Below are 21089 nucleotides of genomic sequence, written 5' to 3' on the forward strand. Positions count from 1 at the left end.
ACACACACACACACACACACACACACACACACACACACACACACACAGCTTGCAAGGCATCAATCCCAAATCTTTCTAAGTGAATTACTTGTGACAGAAAACAAACAAACAAAAATCTTTTTCCAGACAAAGGGGCAGTTGGACAACCTGGAGAAAATACTCGTACTTGACCAAACATTACACTGATTTTTCATTCCCAGCACCCCTAAGTATGACACAGCTTTGAGCTTAAGCAAGTATTGGAAGGAGAACCCCCTGCCGTGAAAACCTATCCGAGAAGCCCATATCAAACTTACTCATTCTCTATGAATAAATTGAACAGAAAAGATTATGTAAATGCCTTTGTAGAGAAAGTTATGAAATGTATTTAAAATATTAAAGAACACCTAAATAATTAGAAATTCATATCGTAGTCATGGAATGGAAATCTCAATCTTAAAAAGAAATCAGTTTTCTCTAAAGTGATCTAGTGTTTCAATGCGACATGAACCAAAGACTTAAAGATTTTTTTCTTTTGTAGAAGTTGGTAAAGTGATACTAAATTTTATATAAAAGAACAGCTAGTCAAGAGCAGCCAAGACATCCTTAAAGAAGAAAAATGTACCGTTCTTCAAAGCAAGACTTATTTTCCACTACAATAAGACAGTGCAGCAAAGTAAATAGCTAACTAGAAGAAAGAGGCCAGAAATGTACTTATGGACACTTGATACACGACAGAGTTGACAATGAAAATCTGTGGGAAAATATGGACATTATGTTTCTATTTAAGTATATGTATATGTATCCATTTTCATGTCATATTAGAAAATCTGTTCCAGGTATATTACAGGGCTAAATTTGAATGGAAAGACAAAAACAAATTTTCAGGGTAATATTTCCCTGCCCCTTGAATTGGCCTGACCTGTAATTTGCACTGGACAATGAAATTTGCCAGAAGAAGTGGCGAGTCAGTTCTGAGCCTAGACATGACAAGGATTTTTTTTCCCACTCATTGCCTTGGTATCATACCACTGTGCTGAGATGAAGACCAGGTTAGTGGCCACAGTCTAGCCGACTATACATGAAAAACCGTATGGAGAAGAGGGCTGGCTCCTCTGACAACATCCAAATCCACCTGCTAAAGCAGCACTGCCTAGCTGCTCTGCATTTGACTGCAAAGACAAGAGAGGGCCCAGCCAAGGAGAGAACAGCTTAACTGAATGAAGGCTAATTGTCATACCACAGAATCATGAGATGCGTAAATGATTTCTGCATTAAACCCCTTAATGGGGGCGAGTTTGCTGTACAGCTATGGCTAACAGTATAATAATAGTCTCATACATATAAATCAAAAGACAACCTAATAAAAATGGACAAAGTCTTGAACAGGAACTTCACAAAGGCAGAAACTCAGGGAGATTAGAAGTATGAAAATGAAACTACGTTACTATTCAGAGGAATGCAAAATAAAACCATGATGACATGGAGGTTGAAGATCACTGCTGTAATCCGTGTGCTCCCCAAATTCATATGTTGGAAAACCCACTTCTACTGCAATGATATTAGAAAGTGGGACCTTGGAGTGGTGGTTAGGTCATGATGGTGAAGGCTTCATGAATTTGATTTAAATAATATCATATATCATATAAGAGACTCTGAGAGCTCCGTTGCCCCCCACTACATTAAGATACAAGGAGAAGCCTGTAACCTGGAAGAGGGCCCTCACATGACCACACAGGCACCCTGATCGCAGACCTCCAGCTTTCAGAACAGTGAGAAACAAATTTCAGTTGTTTCTAAACCACCCAATCTGTGGTATTTTGTTATAGCAGCCCAACTGTCTAAGAAAATCACAATTCAATTTCGTCAACTGAGAATAAAGTAAATAAGATATCACTTGCAGGGTGACAGAATAAATTGCAGATGTAATGCTGGAACTAAAATCTCCATTTTCTGTCCAATCTTAATCCTATCCAGCCATGCCACCTCTCCTGTTGCCACAGTAGGAGGAGAAAACCATTAGGAATATACATAAGGCATACGTGCACGATAAATAACAGATAAATCATCTTGGCCCAAAGATAGTCTTGAGAGCTGGACAAAGAATGACCCTCGTGAAGGATATTATTTAGAACCCCTGTGCCCACAGCCCCACTCATCACCTGCATGTTCTCTTTGATCCGCTTCTTATTGTAACTCTTGGCCAGGACCACAACCCCACGTTGCATCTGGTAGCGAAGGGCAATCAGTGCTGGGGTTTGCTTGTGCTTTTTTGCAATGGCACAAAGAACTGGGTCCTCCAAGAGAACTGGGTAGCTCGGGTTCACCCTGGAAGGAAATTCGGAAATGCTGAAGATCTGAGACTGAGTATTCAGTTTGTTAGGAGGCTTCCCAAACAGACCAAGTAGGTCCACTCTAGACCACTGCTTCTCAAAATGTGGTCCATGGACCAACAGCATCAGTATCACCTGGGACCTTGTTAGAAATGCAAATTCCATGGCTTAACTGCAGACAAACTGAATCAGAAACTCAATTGTGGCACCTGGCAATCTGTGTTTACAAAGCTCTCCAGGTCATTTGGATGCATGATTGAGTTGAGATCAATGCTTCCACAATCATGTTTTTTTTCTGTTTTACATCTCAGTGGCTGTTTTTATTCTCCAATCACAGCCCCAAAGTAAGTACAAGAGCATGAAAGGAGAAAGAGAAGGAAAAGACTGGGATATTTTTTAGTTTAATTTTCTCAGGTATTGATAAAAATTGAGTAGTCTCAAAATGAGAACTATTCATTTCATCATTACTTACAGTGTGCAATACTTCTACAGATGTTTACAAAAATGGTTCAAATTGTAATTTTTTGGATCATGATAGACCTGGGAGTTATATGTTATTATCCTGATTTTATACATAAGGTAAGTGAAGCCTGGAGAGTCTATTACTAGTAATGTGTTCCTTAGGTAATAAATAAGTAAATCATGACTTAAGCTTATGTCTTAGGTCTCAGCTGGGGGATTATATATAGATTTTAATACAGACACGTGTTATTGATCAATCTACAACAGGACACATATAATATAAGAAAATTGGCTGGGTGATGGGAAGACAAAAGAGAAGGATTCCTTCCATCCCTCCCCTTTCTCCCCCAAGCAAGTTGAGAGTTATCTCCAGAGCACTGAGTACGGTATGACTAAAAATATTTCATCAAAAACTGAATTTTAGGTAAACTCTCCATTGTCTTCATTAGGGTTCATTACCAATCTTTTAATCGTTGGGATCCCAGAGCACCATAGGCAACAAGAACAATATCGTTTGACTTGCAGAAGTCCAACAGTTTGCTCTGATTGAGATAAGGATGACATTCCACCTGTAGAAGGCCAACATAGAAGAGTTTCAGATTATATGAAATGGTAATGTAAATATGACAGAGAGATGTTAGAAGTTAAAAAAATCTAAAGAAAAAAACTGTGTAACATTAAATTTAAACTGGAAGTATCAACATCAAATAATGATTTTTTTTAAAAAAATACATTTTATATCTCTGTCCCTGAAAAGGTAAAAAATAATGACATTCCTGAGAACAAGTAACTCTAGGGACCAGATCTCAATTACTAAACACACTACCAAGAGACACGCCTAATTCCAGATCTGAGACAGAAAAACACCTGTTTGAGTCTTGGACATCAAATTTTGCAAAGAATTTGCTCCAAGACTCATGAAGAAATGTCTGAAGCACTAAAAGAACCAGTTTGATGGGGATCCCACTGGAGACATTTGGGTAGATTTGAGCATCAAAAGGAATAATGAATAAAAGCAAATGTAACACTGAGAGTAAATAAAAATCCCTGAGTCCCAAGTGATGAAAGAGAGAAAGAACAAAAATATTTGCCTCCACTGATGGTGATTATTACAATAAATCCTTTCTCAGAAACTGAGAATTAAGGGGAAGGAGTTAAGTTTTTACCCTGTCTTATAGGAATAAGGTATTTTATGCTGACTTAATGACAGAATTTTGTTTTTGCAATAAAATGTCAGGTAAGAAGATCAAAAAGAGTATTTAAGTTGAAAATATTGAAAAACATCCCAATGAAATAACTAATTCCGGTGAAAGTCATTGATGGATTCTCAACCATTATGTGAAAATTTGGGGGAGAATCTAACTTCCCCAGATGACTAGGTAATTTCAACAGGGAAAATACACATTTCCAAACAAAAAATCTAGCTACCACTAGCTTTACCAGCAGAACAAAAGTGCCATCATTCACAGTGGGACAAGCTGTCATCACGTGCTTCCTACTGGGGTGCATTTGAAGGGCACAGCATGCAAAGGACGTGTTCTTGTCAAAATGTTTAACCTTAAGGTAGTAAGGAGTTCAGATCTATCTACTCATTTACAGGAATTGAGAATAGAGAAACAAATTAACTAACATCACAAGATGATAGTCTGATAAATCTATTATATTTGTCAAAAACCTGTCTGGATATCATGGTTAAAAAAATGATTGAGTGACCACCATGCTAGGTTAAAAGAGCTTGAGAAACATGTCTCAAAGTGATATGTGAATTACAATGAGATTCAAGTCAACAAAATATTACATACATAAATATATATACATATATATATATACACCTGGCAGTGTGGCAAAATGTGAAAAATTTTGCATACAAGAGGGAAAATGGATGTTCTCTATCATACCCTTAACTTTGCTAATATCTGAAAATTTTCACAATGAAAACTTGGAGGCAAAATTAGTGCTAAAATCACATTAATTTTTAAACTTTTATAATTGAAAATGTTGATGCTGTATATAGATATATATAAATCTTGAATTTTACAAGCTACTTTTTCTGTAGAAGACTCTTACTCCTTGACTTCAGGTTGTACTTATGGACATTACATTATATGAAATACAACAGTCACAGAAAAACAAATATTAATATCTAAACTGGTCAAACTCATAGAATTAAAGAGTAGAGTGATGGTTGTCAGGGTCTGGGAGCAAGGAGAAATCGGAAGTTTCTAAACATGGGTGTGAAGTCTATTACTCAAGATGACTAAATTCTAGAGATATGCTGTACAGCGTTGTCCCTGCAGTTAACAATATTGCATTACATTGTATTGTAATACTTAAAATTTAAGAGGATAAATCTCTTATTAAGTTTTCTCACCACAGAAAAGTAAAAATACAACAAAAAAATATATGAGCAAAGGATCAAACAGAGAAAAAATGTGTTTAAACATTTAATTTTAAGGTAGAAATCAATGGGAGAACCATACCAAGACCAAGTAAATCACAAGGTCTGCTCTAATTCCTGAGTGACTATTTCATCTACTGTTAGTATCACCATAAGACATTAACTTCACGCTCTAACCTGGATGAATTTCATAGTCTCCAGCAAATTTTTCTGTACTATGCCTCCCGTTGAAGATCTCTAAAAGCTGAGACACTAAGACTAAGGACTCAGGCATCTGAACCCCACACAAACCCTTAAAACCTCAATGAGATCTCATTTTCGCTCTTTATTTGCTTTTCATTCCATGTATTCATGGCCTTCCTACCTGTACACAGTTCCCTCCAAGGCACTTTCACCATCCAATTTCTGGTCATCCTTTACAGCTCAGGGAAATGCCACCTTCCTCTAAGGTCTGGGTAACTATTCTAACCCTCCTTTATCTCCTTTACCTTCCCTAAATTCCTACCCGCAATTTAGCAGGAAGCCCTCCCCATCTTTTCCACCAAGACTTTATCACACAGAGATACCATTCTGGGTTCTATTCACACCCTTCCAGACAGAGGCTCTGCTCTCTAGAATCTTCTGTCCCACAAAGGTAGGATGAATAGGAGGGGAAGACAAATAGACATCTGGCTCTACTACAGGAAGGAGGTTATGAAGAGCAGAAAGGAGAGAAGACGGAGGCTGCTCACCTGGTTGCAGACGGGCTTGTACTTGAGCCCCGGCTTGTTCAGGATCTTCTCCAGCTGTTTGCGGTTAAAGTTGGACACCCCGATGGACTTGGCTAGTCCTGCGTCCTTACACTTCTCCAGGGCCTGGGGGTGGGGGGTAAGGGGTGGTGAACATGATTTGCAATGGGCTATAGAGCAAGAATAAATGCTGAAAAAATGCTAACAGGGTCACCTGTCAAGAATTAGCATGGATTATCAAGAAGAAAAGAGGGGAAGAAGGTTGTGACACAAGAATAAGAATTACGGGACTTCCCTGGTGACACAGTGGTTAAGAATCCGCCTGCCAATGCAGAGGACACGGGTTTAAGCCCTGGTCCGGGAAGATCCCACATGCTGCGGAGCAACTAAGCCCGTGCGCCACAACTACTGAGCCTACGCTCTACTGTGAGAGGCACAGAGCCCGCGAGCCACAACTACTGAAGCCCACATGTCTACAGCCCATGCTCCACAACAAGAGAAGCCACCACAATGAGAAGCCTGCACACCACAGTGAAGACCAAACTCAGCCATAAATAAATAAATAAATTTATAAAAATAAAATAAAATAAGAATTACTGTCTCTTCCTTCGAAAATCCCAGAAGAAGATATATCACACTGAAGGAAAGAGATGCTTATCTTCACTGTCCCAAATTCTTCTCTGTTCCTCTCTGTGAACCTTTCAGCAATGATTTCGTCCACACCACCCCAGCATAACAGCCCTTTAAAGTTCATGAACTGCTGAATCTGATGGTCCACAACCCATTCTCACAGGTGGAAGAAATGAAGGAGGTTCCCCCTCTCCTGGCTTCCTCCCCTGGGCTCTCTCCTCCACAGACTCACCTCCCAAGTGCGACAGAGATCCACTGTGTCAAATATCATTTTTCCATTTTCATCTTTGGGAAAAAGTTCCTCCCCTGGCTGGAATAGAATAGAAGCAGTCATTTTAAATATGTCACTAAATAATTTCCCCACACTTAACCAGGCTGCCAGGCACATCTAGGACCAGGACACTAAACATCCATGAGGTAGGTGTAGCAACATTCTAGATCTCTTACACTTACTATATGTTTTAATAAATAGAATTTGCCTAGGTCCCAAAGGGGACTCAGAGTGACTTATGTAAAGAATGGCAATAAGTTACATGGCTTTATTTCCAGAAAAAAAATGCAATCTTGACTTAAGCCTGACAATCCGATTTCCTTTTCCCTCTGAACATCTGATAGCCCTAGGGCAGGCACATGAATCAGCAAGGCTATTTTTAGGTTAATATGGAATGTGGAAGATCCAGACCTGCTCTCAAATGTTAATGACCATGAGCCTTGAACTGATCAAGGTTAATTTGCCACGGAAGGAAAATGTTGAGGTAAAAATAAAGCAAACCAAGAGTACTACAAAGTTAAGGGATAGAAAAAAAGGAGACATTTCTGAAGAGTACTGCAAATCCTTAAATCTATCCATGGCTGGGACTTCCCATCTACATAGTCCAATAAACTCTTTTGCATAGGGTAGTTTGAGTAGATTTCTGTAACTTCAGATCAAGAGTTCTACATAATGCAGTTCTTAATGGCTAAGTGCAGTCTACAAAACTCATTGTGAAGATAGCCAATGGTGTAGGCAAGGTCTCCCAAGTCCCTATAAAGGATGCTAGGTTTAGACCCACCCAGAGAGAGCACCACCAACTCCGGTCAATTTGAAAGGGTGAAAGAAGAGATAAACTTATCATGTTCAAGTGTAAGGCAGCTTCATTGCTCACCACTGCTGCCTGCACCAAACTGTGTGTTCATGAAATCCCCAAGAGGCCCGGGACCCTGTGTTGAACGTGTCTATTTTTATTTCCTCAAGTTTTTGAGGCAGAGGATGTGAGATTGTTGAACTCTTTTCTCTTGGAGGCATGGAAAGAAAATTAAGGATTCAAAGAAACCCAATAAAAAGATAATCAGAAATTATGATTTTGGGAATTCTACTCTAGTGTAATCATCCCTACATCTTACTAAGAAAAATCTGAATTCAACCATCCATGCAAGTTGATAGATATTCTCACACAAGAAATAAAATAGACGTGATCATACAAATCGCAAACCTTCAGAGCCGCTGGAAAATGAATAATATAGAGATCAACATAATCCAGTTGAAGATTTTTCAGTGACTTTTCCAAGGCTGGTTGAACGAACTCTGGTCGAAGGAAAGTGGACCAAAGCTGCAGAGGTTAAAGAATGGGAGCTATGTTAAATTAATGCCTTAGGTAATTTTGTTTTTCTTCTTTCACCTAAAAATTAGACATTTTTCCTGATTAGAAACAGATGACCACAGAGGAAAACCACTCTGTTTCTTTTTCAGTTCCATTTTTGATCTAACCAACCCAAGTAAATTTTATTATTTGATTGATTTTATCATCAGTACATCATTCACAATAAAAAGAAATGATCCAAGAAATAAATGTATTATCAAATAATTACCATACTCATTATCTGAATTATGTTTGATAGAGTTTAAAAGCAGTTTACAGACTTAATCTAATTCTATCAAAGAATCAATCCTCTCAGGAATTAGTATCTGTTTGTTTACATAACTGTAGGAAAAGTGCTTTGAACATATTAATATGAGCAGAACATAATTCAAGACACTTTTGCTAGAGCTTGTGTAATATACAAACTGCCTCTCCTATTGCTCTCTCTCACTGATGAACGTAAGAACTGAGATTTAGAACTTGAAGAAATTTTAGAAAGTCCCCTAGATGATAAGGAAAGCTATAATCTGATCAATCAGTTCTGGCTGATTCATTAGCCCATATGAAATAACACAGCTCTGGTCTAGGCTCAGAGAAGTAAAGTGACTTTACTTTAAAATTAAAATTTGAACACAGCAATGATGAGAATGCCATCATCACTCTCATTTTCTTTTTGGATACCAGATTTAATATACAAATATGTGTGAAAAAAGTTATACCGATAAGCACAGTTCACCAGACAACTACTGGTCCTATTATATAATTGTCACCTGTGCACAATCACGTTGCACACATGTGCACACTCACACAACACACACAGCACCTTTGAAGTGTAGAATATGTCTTCTCTCTTCACAGTGCCATCTGCAATCTTGCTGCGAATGGCCTGTCCAACCTGCTCTTCATTTTGGTACAAATGAGCACAGTCAATATGGCGGAACCCAACATCAATAGCAAATTTGGTGACCTCCAGGGCTTCACTCTTAGGAACCTACATAAGCAACAAAGGTAGTAGTTGGATATCCACAGAATTAAGAGATTGCTAAGACACAAGCTTTGATCTTCCCAAGAATCAACTTTTCTTCATGCCTTTGGTTAGTTCTGCATGTGTGGTGATGAACGCATAACAGTTTCTCTCAATGTTCCTGGTAAGTAATTAAAGTTGGACATCCAGGAAGTCCTTCAATCCCAGGCAATCACTGGTTCATCACTGACATTAGAGGTCCCCAAGACCACCTCCAGTTTCAGTGATTTTCTGGAGGAACTCATAAGACTGAGCATAAAGTTGTAGTCATGGATATGATTTATACAGTGAGATATTTTAAGCAAAGTCAACAAAGGTATAATGTTCATGGTACAAAGCATCAAGAAACAAGATGAATGCTTCTGAGAGTCCTCTGTCTACCAGTGTAGCCACACAGAACACACCAGATAAAAACCGTATCTATTCAAGTTGTACAAAGTGATGTTTTCCTATAAGTATCTATTGTGAAATGATTTACCAAAATCAAGCTAGTTAACAGATCCATCACCTCACATAGCTAACTTTTGGTTGTGGTGAGAATACTTAAGATCTACTCTCTTAGCAAATCTCAAGAATATAACCCACTATTATTAACTATAGTCACCATGTTGTACGTTAGGTCTCAAGAACTTATTCATCTTATAACTGAAGGTTTGTACCCTTTGACCAATATCTTTATATTTTTCCCAGCCACGGCCCCAGCTTCTGGTCACCATGCCTCTATGCTTCTATGAGTTTGATTTTTATGCTTCTATGAGTTTGATTTTTTAAGATTCTACCCATAAAGAGATCATGCAGTATTTGTCTTTCTATATCTGGCTTATCTCACTTAGCTTAACGTTCTCTGGGTTCATCCATGTTGTTGCAAATGGCAGGATAACTTCTTTTATAAGGCTGAATAATATTCCATTTCTTTTTATGTGATTCAGAATCTTTTCTTTTTCAAGGAGGTAGAGACTTGGTTTAACTGCCCTTTGTTGGGTCTAGTCCTGGTTTTCCTTAAATGTACGGGCATTCGGAGATCTACCCAGGAATTAACCAGTGAGCTTCAGGAATAGCCTGGACCCTTCCCTCCCCTCATCCTACTTTATGCTGCAAATTAAACATGCCCTGGGGCTTCCCTCGTGGCGCAGTTGTTAAGAATCTGCCCGCCAATGCAGGGGACACGGGTTGGAGCCCTGATCCGGGCAGTTCCCACATGCCACGGAGCAACTAAGCCTATGTACCACAACTACTGAGCCTGCACTTTAGAGCCCGTGGGCCACAACTACTGAAGCCCACATGCCACAACTACTGAAGCCGGCATGCCACAACTACTGCGGCCGGCACGCCTAGAGCCCGTGCTCTGCAACAAGAGAAGCCACCACTCGCCACAACTAGAGAAAGCCCACGCGAAGCAAAGAAGACCCAACGCAGCCAAAAATTAATTAATTAAATAAAAATAAATAAATAAGTAAACATGTCCTGTCTTCAATCTCCAAAGTGTCTCTGAATATTTCCTTCTGTTCTATAGATGAAAAAGGTGAGACTCAAAGTTTAAGGACCAGTTCTTTGTCATACAACTATGTACTCCAAAGACAAGATGGACAGCAAACTTTCTGGCTTCCAGTCTAGCAAATTGTCCATTTCGCCCCTCTTACACCCAAGCACTGAAGATTATAGTTTAATAAAAAATATATTACAAAAAATCAAGAATTGAAACCTTGCCCTATAAGACTGTAGCTTATCCCCTCAAGTGATATTATATATTCCATTAGAATAACTTTCCAAGCAGAAACAGAAAAACAAGACAAAACACAGGCGGAGCATTTCTCGTCTGGCACCTAGCAGGCACAACACAGTAGAAAAGCAATTCTCTCCCATTATTTATCATTCACCTCATCTTCAGGACCTTTTACCTCAAATACTTCTTTTCAGAAAGAGGAAAGAGTTCTTGAATGAACGAAACATACAGAGAAACCACACAATTGCAATCACCCTCAAAGCAAAGCAGCTGACAGTCAGTATTCTCGATGGCTGAGTTTCACCTCTTCTGCCAAGCTGGGAAAGAGACAGACACTGGAGGGAAACCCAGAGTCATCGGTAGGTGACCACAGCTTCAAACCCTGATGCCGAGGGAAGACTGAATGCTTCCTCCCCTTTCATAGGGGTTGGTTCTAGCCTGGTTAGTAGAACCAAGTGACCCTCCCAGAGTCGCACAGGAACTCAATAACTTGACAATCTAAGTCCACTTCCACTCACGTTACATCCATTTTCTTTTCTAACCTTAACCCCAACCCACAAATGTTACCTCCTCAGGGGCATAGGTTCCAAATCCCAGAATGGGAACGAAGTGGCCATCATTAAGTTCCAGACACTGGCATTTGGGGTCCATTGCCTGTTGCTCCTCTGACTAAGCAGACTCTGATTTTTTCTTCTGCCCTCACAGGCTGTGAATAACAGGAAGGTAACACCCCAACTGTACTGACCAATGTTAGCAGAAATATTGCAGGAGGAGCATGATTAAATCAGTAGCCATGGAGCAAGGAATATTTGAAGGCAATTAACTTGTTTGGGTTTTTTATCAGAATAATGTTAAGTATTGTATAATGATTAATAAATCACTAATTGCTTGGAAATATTTTACCTCATATTTTTAATAAGTAAATTTACAATTCTGGATCCATTTACATTACTGTAAATTATTGCATGGGATTTGCTGAACAATTATTGACCATATGTTAAGACTAGAAACCTCCACATACCAATCTTTTTGGTTTTTCGTATTATGAAGCCCAATCTTGACCAAACGTCAGTTGAAGCAATTAACTATATTACAGCACACACACACACACACACACATCACACAACTTAAAGGAGTGACTAATAAGCATTTTTCAAAATGTCAGCACTTAATAAAGAATGAAAACATCAAATGAAAATAAATTTGCCTTTTGACATTTCCCACCAGCAAAATTATTTTGCTTACGGATGGGGGTGAAATCCTGAAAATGATACCAAAATCAGACATTCTAGCAAAGTGCTTATGGGAGGTTAATTATTAATAGTTTTTACTGTGGGCTGTATGCAAGCAGAATCTTTGTTCATACATTTTACCTAGTTAGAGAACTTCTGAAAATTGTCATGATGTAAATGATACTTTATATAATTTATTATCTTGCTCAACATTATCCATAAAAGAAAAATCTGTAAACAAGTTAAATTATAATAAAATTGGGAGGAGTTAGGGAAATCGTGAAACATTGATACAAGGGAATGTTGTGAAGCCAATTAAAATTTAACATGTAGATTAATGTCAGCTAAATGGTGAGGTAGGAAGTGCTGAATTCTCTCATGGAAACATAAGGAAAAAAACAGAATCTTGCTATAAAACCTCATAGACGTTCTGGAAAACAGTCAAACAAAAACCTAGAGCAACATAGTGAACACCCAATTAGGAAAAATCCAGAACAGAGTGGTAGGACATTTCATGGTGTTTTTACTCACCTGTACCCTCCTCCTGCCTGGTGCGTTGCAGTCTTGATCTGTAAAGAACAGCAGCTCAGCTCCCAGTCACATCCCTCAGACCAGAATGATCACAGAAAAGCTTATTTGCAAAGTCACAACCTATTTGGGGGCTGTCTAAAGACTGGTGTCTGTTTCACCTAATCCTAAGCTTAAACTGAAGGGCAGCTGGAATGGCTCATTACAGCTGCAGGGGGATTATATATGCACAGATGCCAGGGAAAAGGGGTTAAGGGAGGAGACATAGCATAGACCACATAAAACCCTGAGTAGAACTGGGGTGTGGATTTGGGGGACAGTAAGGCATTCATGTATTCAGGAGAATCAAAAAGCCACACAGATACCAGGCAAGATGCAGAGTCAGAAAAGAACTGGGTAGCCCTTTAGCTTTCCTGTTGGGCTGATCCCAAGACTAGGAGCATGCCAAGCTAATTAGTGAAGGACAGTCATGGCATGGGACAAATCTGCAACGAGTGGGTATTTGCTTGTTGTTTCAGGTGCCCAATTGTAAACACACACACAGAGACACACACACAGAGACACACACACACACACACACACACACACACACACACACACACGGCATACGAGAGAGGAAGGAAGGAAGGAAGGAAGGAAGGAAGGAAGGAAGGAAGGAAGGAAGGAAGGAAGGAAGGAAGGAAAGAAAGAAAGAAAAAGAAAGAAAGATAGAAAGGGGGAAACATGGTCCATGAAAGGAAGAAAATAAATTGGCAGAAACTGCACCTGAACAATCACAGGTATTAAACTTAGTACACAATGAGTTTTAAAACCACTGCTTGGGGAGGAGATCCAGATGGCAGAGCAAGAGGATGCTGAACTCACCTCCCCCATGAGCACATCAATATTACATCTACATATGGAGCGATTATCACTGAAAACACACTGGGGACCAGCAGGAAGGTTCTTACACAGCCAAGACTGTAAAGAAACATCCACATAGAGTTGGGTGCGAAGGGAAGAGAAGCAATCAGATCAGGACTTGTGCCCTGAGGAGAGACACAGAAGAGGAGAGAGATTACAGGGATTCGGTCTCGGAGAGCCTCCCTGGAGAGTGAGCCATTGAAACCACATACTGGGCACCACAGCCCTGGGGCCCACCACCAGGAAGTGGAGTCCCTGTAGCTGGTGTGAAAACCAGTGGGACTAACAGGAAGGCTGTAAGAAACCTAGACTCTCCTCTTGAAAAAGACGCACACACTTGCTTGCTCCTGGGAACTAAGCAGAGGAAGCAGATTGAAACAGCCCAGGACTCTACCAGTTTACTGTGACAGCCCCAGGGTGCACCCTGGCCCAGGCCAATGCCCACGCCAATGCCCACTTCAGCACCTCTGGCTCCAGGTCAGCTCCTACTAAGGCAAGGGCTGCCAGTGCTGGGGACAGTGTGCAGTTGTGGAGGACAGAGCTGGCTCAGGCCAGCATGACATCTGAACAGGGCAAGGGTGGCCATTACTGCCATTGGTAAAGGTGGCAGATCAGAAGTGTTCTGGAGCTCTGACGGGTGTTCCAGGATTGCACCAGCATGCACGGCAGCCTACACCAGGTGCCTGCTCCAACCTGTCTTCCTCCAGCACTGCTCCCCTCTTGGGCAAAGGTACCAGTGCTGGTGGGGCGGGCAGGGAGAGGGTGCACACTTAAAGGGAATGTAACCAGTTTGGGCCCAGCCCTCAGGGCTTCTGCTCCAGCACCTTGGGACCTAGCCTGGCCCAATACGATGGTGCCAGCCACTGAGCATAGGAAAAACCCCGGCTCAGACTTGTCTCTGACTTTAGCCTCCCCCGTCCCACCTCCCACCCAGGTGATAGCTGCCAGCACAACCTGGGGAAAGGTGTGACCCGTGCTCACTTCAGCTCCAGCTCTCCCACCAAAGCCTCGAGGGTTGGGACTTCCCTGGTGGCTCAGTGGTTAAGAATCCTCCTGCCAATGCAGGGGATACGGGTTCGAGCCCTGGTCCAGGAAGATCCCACAAGTCATGGAGCAACTAAGCCCATGCGCCACAACTACTGAGCCTGTGCTCTAGAGCCCATGAGCCATAACTACTGAACCTACATGCCACAACTACTGAAGCCCACGCACCTAGAGCCCCTGCTCCACAGCAAGAAAAGCCACCACAATGAGAAGCACGTGCATGCAAGGAAAAGTAGCTCCCTCTCACTGCAACTAGAGAAAGCCCACGTGCAGCAAAGAAGACCCAATGCAGCCAAAAATAAATATATTTATTTATTTATTTATTTTGGAAAAAAAAAGCCTCTAGGGTTGCTTCCACACAAGCACACCCTTTCAAGACAGGGATAGGTAACTGTTTCACCTAATTTCATAGAGATGGAGAAAGTTAAGCAAAATGAGACGACAAAGGAATTTGTTTCAAATGAAAGAATAAGAAAAAAACACCTGAAAAAAATAGCTAATGAAACAGATAAATAACTTACCAAAATAGTTTACCACAGTTCAAAGCATTAGTAATAAGAATGCTAACTGAACTAGGGAAAAGAGTAGATTAACACAGTGAGAATGTTAACAAGTAACTAGAAAATATTTTAAAAAATAACCAGTCAGAACTGAAGAATACAATAACTAAGGTGAAAAACACATTAGATGGAATTAATAGCAGATTATGTGATATGAAAGAATTCATAAGTGATCTGGAAGATAGAATTATGGAAATCATGCAATAAAAACAGCAAAAAGAAAAACAAATTTTAAAAAACAGATCAGTTTAAAGGACCTCTGGGACAACATCAGGTACACTAACATTCACATTGTAGGGGTCCCAAAAGTAGGAGAGAGAAAGTAGCAGAAAGTGTATTTGATGAAATTATGGCAAAAAATTTCCTGAACCTGAAAACGGGAAAAGCTACCCAGGTGCAGGGAGCACAGAGAGTCCCAAACAAGATAAAACCAATGAGGTCCACACCAAGACATATCATAATTAAAACGGCAAAACTTAAAGAGAGAATTCTAAAGACAGCAAGAGAAAAACGAGTCACATACAAGGAAAACCCTATCGGGCAATCAACTGATTTTTCTGTAGAAACTATGTAGGCAGAAGGGTATGGCATGATGTATTTAAAGTGCTGAAAGGGAAAACCCTACAACCTAGAATAATGGGGAATATACCCAATATTTTATAATAACTTTATATGGAGTATAATCTATAAAAATAACAAATCACTCTGTTGTACATCTGAAATAATATAATATAATAAGTCAACTATATTTCAATGAAAAAGATAAGGATGTTTGTTTCTCCTGATCATTAAAGTTATACAGGCAAATTACAGAAATTTGGGGGAAAAAAAGGAAAGGATAGAGAATAAAGATAACCTGTAACTAGCCCATTACATTTAACGTTTGGTACATTTTCCTTCATGATTTTCCTTTACAAATGTGTGAGTTTCTATTTTATTTAAACATCAAAATAATCTTCAACATACAAATTGTATACTTTCCTTTGACCTAACAGAAGTATTTTCTGAAGCTATCAAATATTATTTTAAAAATCCAGTATTATATTTTGCTTGTTTTAAGTAGTGTATCATATTCATTATTTTAATTTCTTCATCATTTGTCTATTCTTTAGCATTTTGATTAGTTCTTGCATATTTTGCCATTCTTTCATTGATTCATTCAGCAAAATTTTATTGAAAATTTTTATGTGCCAGACATTGTTTTATCAATAAATAATGTAGACAGAAATAAATAATTGTTAAATGCCTTGAGTTTATAGTCTAGTGGAGGATGAAGGCTACTAATGAAATCAGGAGTCAGCTGTTAGAAGTGGGTAAGTGCCCCTTGGGAGATAACGTTGCACAGTTTTTCGCATTTCTGTACACCCAGTAAGCAGAGGCACTGACTACCCTTCATCCCACATTAATTTTTTCAGGACATTTGTACAGTGAACAGTCTTGCAATATGGAGATCGTGGCTCCATCCAGAGAAATGGAAGGTGTGTTTACTGTCCAGTAATATAAAGAAAATATCTCCCTCCAGAGAAAGGGCAGGGATGCTGAGTGCCCACTATACTTGATCCAGGGGCCCTAGACTCAAGCCTTTTCTCCTATAACTCAACTCACTGCATGTTCAGGTATCACCTGGCCCCTTCACTTCAACCTTTAGAAATAGGGGCTCAAGGAGCTAGCACAACAAACTTTGTCGTAGTGAACATTTCCGCAATATATACGTACACCAAATCATCACATCGTAAACCTTAAGACTATACAACGTTATATGTCAATTATGTCTCAACAAAGCTGGAAAACGATACTCTTATTTTGGTTACAGCAATTGTTGTGAGTAATAGACAGTCTTCCCTCTACCAGCGTCGTGAAACCAGGGCAAACTGATTTGTTAGCTCACAAATTAGGTTGATATCTTATATTCTTCATGACTCTTGAAAGAATGCAATATGAATGAGCCAAAGATTAGAAGAGGGCAAAGGTTAGAAAATAGCTCACTACATCAAGGATGTTAACCTTCTTATAAAGAGGGAATTGGTATTGCTATTAAATTGCTATCAGCAACACTGTAATTGCTGTTGAGTGTGTCTGGATATTAAAATTCCACAACATTCTGACTGGACACCTGCCATTTGAATGAGTGTCTTCAGTGGTGCAGAAGGCAGGGGAGCTGAATACTTAGAGGGCTGACCAAGGAAGAAGAATCATCAGCTGAAATCCAAGCAACATCCACACTCAGAGAGCACACAAGGGAAGGTCAGGCTGTGGAATACCAACTAGTGTATTCTTGGGCCCACAACCATTTGTGATCTCTATAATTGAGCTCATGGGGCAAATTCTGACTGTCCTCAATGTGAGGTAGTCACTGGGGCCACCCAATTTTGGATAACTTCCTCACCAGACATGGAATGATCCTTAGAACATCTAACCTGGTGTCTCTCAATGGCGTCATTAAATGTTGGTGCAGGTGACCCGTTGGGAGAAGAATGGAACTACACCTAGCGTGGCAGGATATGTGTGAAATACCAAACATACCTTGCTCACCTGCAGTGTGAATCCAGGTGTGCTACTGGAGCAGGTGGGCTTACCTTAACCATGGGGTGCCCTTGGGAAAAGTTGGAAAATCAGTTCTAGCAGTCTCCCTTCTTGCAATTAATTACCCATTTTCCATAAAGTACAAATGTAATGCAAGAAGATTTCTGCCAATGTTCCCCTTCCCCCCCAAAAAATTATCCACCTTACCCACCCTATTGTCAGATTAAGGGTGGAAGCAGGAAGTAGGAAAGGAGGGATAAATGTGCAAACATCTATATAAGACAGTGTCTCTTGAGGTTTACAAAAATGACAAAAATAATCACCTTCAATGTGGCCTTGGACAAATCAATAACCTCTGTGGTTTCTTTACCTGTAAAATGAGTCAATAGTTGAGCTTACTTCATAGGATGTTTGATTCATTGAGAGTGCTTCCTGGTAAATAGTAATCACTCAAAATGTTGGGTAATATAATTGATGCTGTTGCTCCTATCAATGCTACATTTCCCCTCGAGTATGTCAGCAATTAAAATTATTTTTATTTCTATTTTTTTCTCTACTTCACAGAACTAAGCCATGATCATTTTTCCATGCTTTGGGTTATTATTTGGTTGTTATTTTAATTAATTTCTGAAAAGATAGGAAATGAAAATTTCTTTTTCTCCTTATTTTCTGTAGAACATACAGTTTCTGTGGCAAATAAATTCTGGGGTACATAAAAATGGCATCTCTTTTTTATTATGTTGCATACATGTGACAGTAAATCTGGTGTTTGCTAGACAGTGAGTAACGAAAGAGCTGTCTCACTTGGATCCCACTAGCATTGTTGTGTACATTAGACCGTATCCATGAGGTTAGGATTTTTCCCCATGAGGGAGAACAAAAGATGTTTTAATGATGAGGAACACAGACTTGATTGGAAGCAACTTCAAGAGTTTGTGACCAAATAATAGGATAAATGACATTGAATTTCTGTATTTTTGAGCAATAGTCCTTGATATCTATCTGTTTCTGTTGTGAATGCCAGAATATTGTGTCATGTGAAACCTTTCAGACGTCTGAAAGAAAATCTCTGTGGTCTGGAAAATAAGAAAAGAGTCTTCTGATGTAGCGTCTTTTCTCCCAGCACAGTTCCAAGCAAGTTTACCCACACACTCGTCTAGGCAATTATGTTAAGACTTTTTCATTTCTTTCTCTCCCTCTTTTTTTTTTTTAATAAGGGGTTTTTGTTTTGTTTTGTTTTTTGGTTGCGTTGGGTCTTCGTTGGGGCGAGTGGGGGCTACTCTTGGTTGCGGTGTGTGGGCTTCTCACTGTAGTGGCTTCTTTTGTTGCAGAGCATGAACTCTAGGCACGCAGGCTCAGTAGTTGTGGAGCATGGGCTTAGTTGCTCCATGGCATGTGGGATCTTCCCAGACCAGGGCTCAAACCTGTGTCCCCTGCATTGGCAGGCAGATTCTTAACCACTGTGCCACCAGGGAAATCCTCCCTTCTTTCTCTTTTATATCAACATTTAGACGTTGAGACCTCAAAGCAGTAACCATCTCTTTTCTCTCTGGAGCTGGATTGATCATCATGCAGAGCAGCCAGACCTAAATGGACCAAAGGACCTGGGACAATAAGTGTCTTTGTGGATCCAGTCCCTGATGATCAGGGGGACCCCCGAGACTTGGTTCTGTATCTAAAATACAGTATGTTTTTCAGCTTCCATTTTCCAAAAAAGATCACTTCCAAGAAAAACAAAGAACTGTGTTTTCTTCTTACTCATCTGAATTTGTGGCCAGAAATCATGAACACGATTATGCAAGACTTTTCTAGTTATCAGATCAAGAACAATAGATGTACTTGCTCCAGGACATGAAGAAATTGTTCTCATTGAGGACAGATTGGATGAACACCTAGCAGATGTTGAAATGCATGTTACCTAAGAAGAATTCTTTGAATGCTTTTTTGAGAATCTGAGCATTTTCTTATACAAGAGTATCAACTCCTTCTATAATAAAGATGTTTATTGATGTAACACTTTGTTCCTGTTGTGATCTGATGCTTTCACTTATTCTGTGACTGTGATTGGCCTTCAAGTTCCCTCAAACTCTGAGATTCTGTAAGTGCAAAAATACAAAGATGAAGAAGAATAGGTAGTGCCTCTGAAATATAGAGGGGAGGGAACAGAAGAAGGAACTGGGGGAAGTGACCAAAACACCTTGGCCACCTTCAGATGAAACTAAGTGTCACCCCGTCCACACATTTACTTTGGTTTTGGATGCACTGTATAGAAAATTGGAGTCAAAGAAAAAAACAGAAGAGTAACAGAGATCACTTCTGAAGGGTGTGGAGAGAATACACCAAACTGCTCGATGTGATGTTTGTGAAACAATGTATTTCCATTCCTATGTGTAGGCTGTTCACATACAGATTGTGAAAAATTCAACCATGTCCAAGTCAACCAGTTGGAAGACACTAGGACTACTTCAAGGTGTAGGTCCAAATGCTCTTAGAAAACTCTTTGAATTCAGTAGGGAAGAGAAACGGTGGTAGTCAAGACAAACTCTGAAGGAAAAGGATATAAAAACCTTAAATTTTGTATCAGTAGGAAGGGATAATCAAAAGATTAATTATGGAAATATTAAGCATGAAAGAGTAAAGGTCACCAAGTAATGTCTGGGATAGTTGAGAAAAGGCGATTTGAGATAAAGTTTTATGGTATTTCCAAGAAGTTCCATTCTATTCAACTTTATCAGACACATGATTTGCAAAGATCTTTTTTCCCATTCTGTGGATTGACTTTTCACTCTTTTGGTAGTTTACCTTGACGCAAAAAAACATTTTGAATTTTGATGAATACTAATTTATGTATTTTTTCTTTTGTTGCCTGTACTTCTGGTGACATATCCAAATCCAATGTCATCAAGCTTTCCCTCTAGTTTTTCTTCTAAGCATTTCATACATGTACCTTGTATGTTTAGGTCTTTGATGCATTGAGATTTGTGTGTGTGTGTGCCTGTGTGTGTGCGTGTGCATGTATGTGTGTGCGTGTACGTGTGTGTGTATAAGGCAGAGGTCTAACTTCCTTCTTTTGCACGTTGATATGTAGTTTCCTCAGCATTGTTTGTTGAAAGGACTGCACTTTTCCCGTAAATGATCTTGGCAACCTTGTCAAACAACATTAGCTATATTTGAGTTTATTTTTGTATTCTGTTCTATTTCACTGGTCTTTATATCTGTCTTTACGCCATTACCCACACTATTTTGATGATAGTGGCTTTGTAGTAAGTTATGAAATCTGGAATTGTGAGAAACCCAAATCTGTTCTCTCTTTTTACTTTACTTTTTCTTTTCCAAGACTTGTTTCTTTCTTTTCAAGATTGCTTTGTCTATTCAGGGTCCCTCGAGATTCCGTATGAATTTT

The 21089-nt window shown here is 39.6% G+C and overlaps 1 protein-coding gene across 8 annotated transcripts in view; it reads right to left on the bottom strand.

Annotated features, from left to right (window-relative positions):
* LOC113628229 (dihydrodiol dehydrogenase 3) overlaps positions 1-21089 on the bottom strand; it is a 54159-nt gene that overhangs the window by 18708 nt on the left and 14362 nt on the right. For 5 of the 8 annotated variants that reach the window (XM_027121505.1, XM_027121511.1, XM_027121506.1 and 2 more), the window contains 7 exons: positions 12660-12697; positions 8973-9140; positions 8003-8119; positions 6763-6840; positions 5904-6026; positions 3234-3343; positions 2142-2307 (listed from right to left, as the gene is read on the bottom strand). In XM_027121505.1, the coding sequence (XP_026977306.1) occupies positions 2142-2307; positions 3234-3343; positions 5904-6026; positions 6763-6840; positions 8003-8119; positions 8973-9140; positions 12660-12697 (800 nt within the window). Of the gene's footprint in view, positions 1-2141; positions 2308-3233; positions 3344-5903; positions 6027-6762; positions 6841-8002; positions 8120-8972; positions 9141-11463; positions 12605-12659; positions 12698-21089 lie in introns of those variants that run through there. The other 3 variants (XM_027121510.1, XM_027121512.1, XM_027121509.1) reach the window with 3 other exon arrangements.

The sequence above is a fragment of the Aethalodelphis obliquidens genome, unplaced genomic scaffold (genome assembly GCF_003676395.1).
Source record: "Aethalodelphis obliquidens isolate GAN/ISIS:26980383/991018 unplaced genomic scaffold, ASM367639v1 scaffold23, whole genome shotgun sequence".
Classification (NCBI taxonomy): domain Eukaryota; kingdom Metazoa; phylum Chordata; class Mammalia; order Artiodactyla; family Delphinidae; genus Aethalodelphis; species Aethalodelphis obliquidens.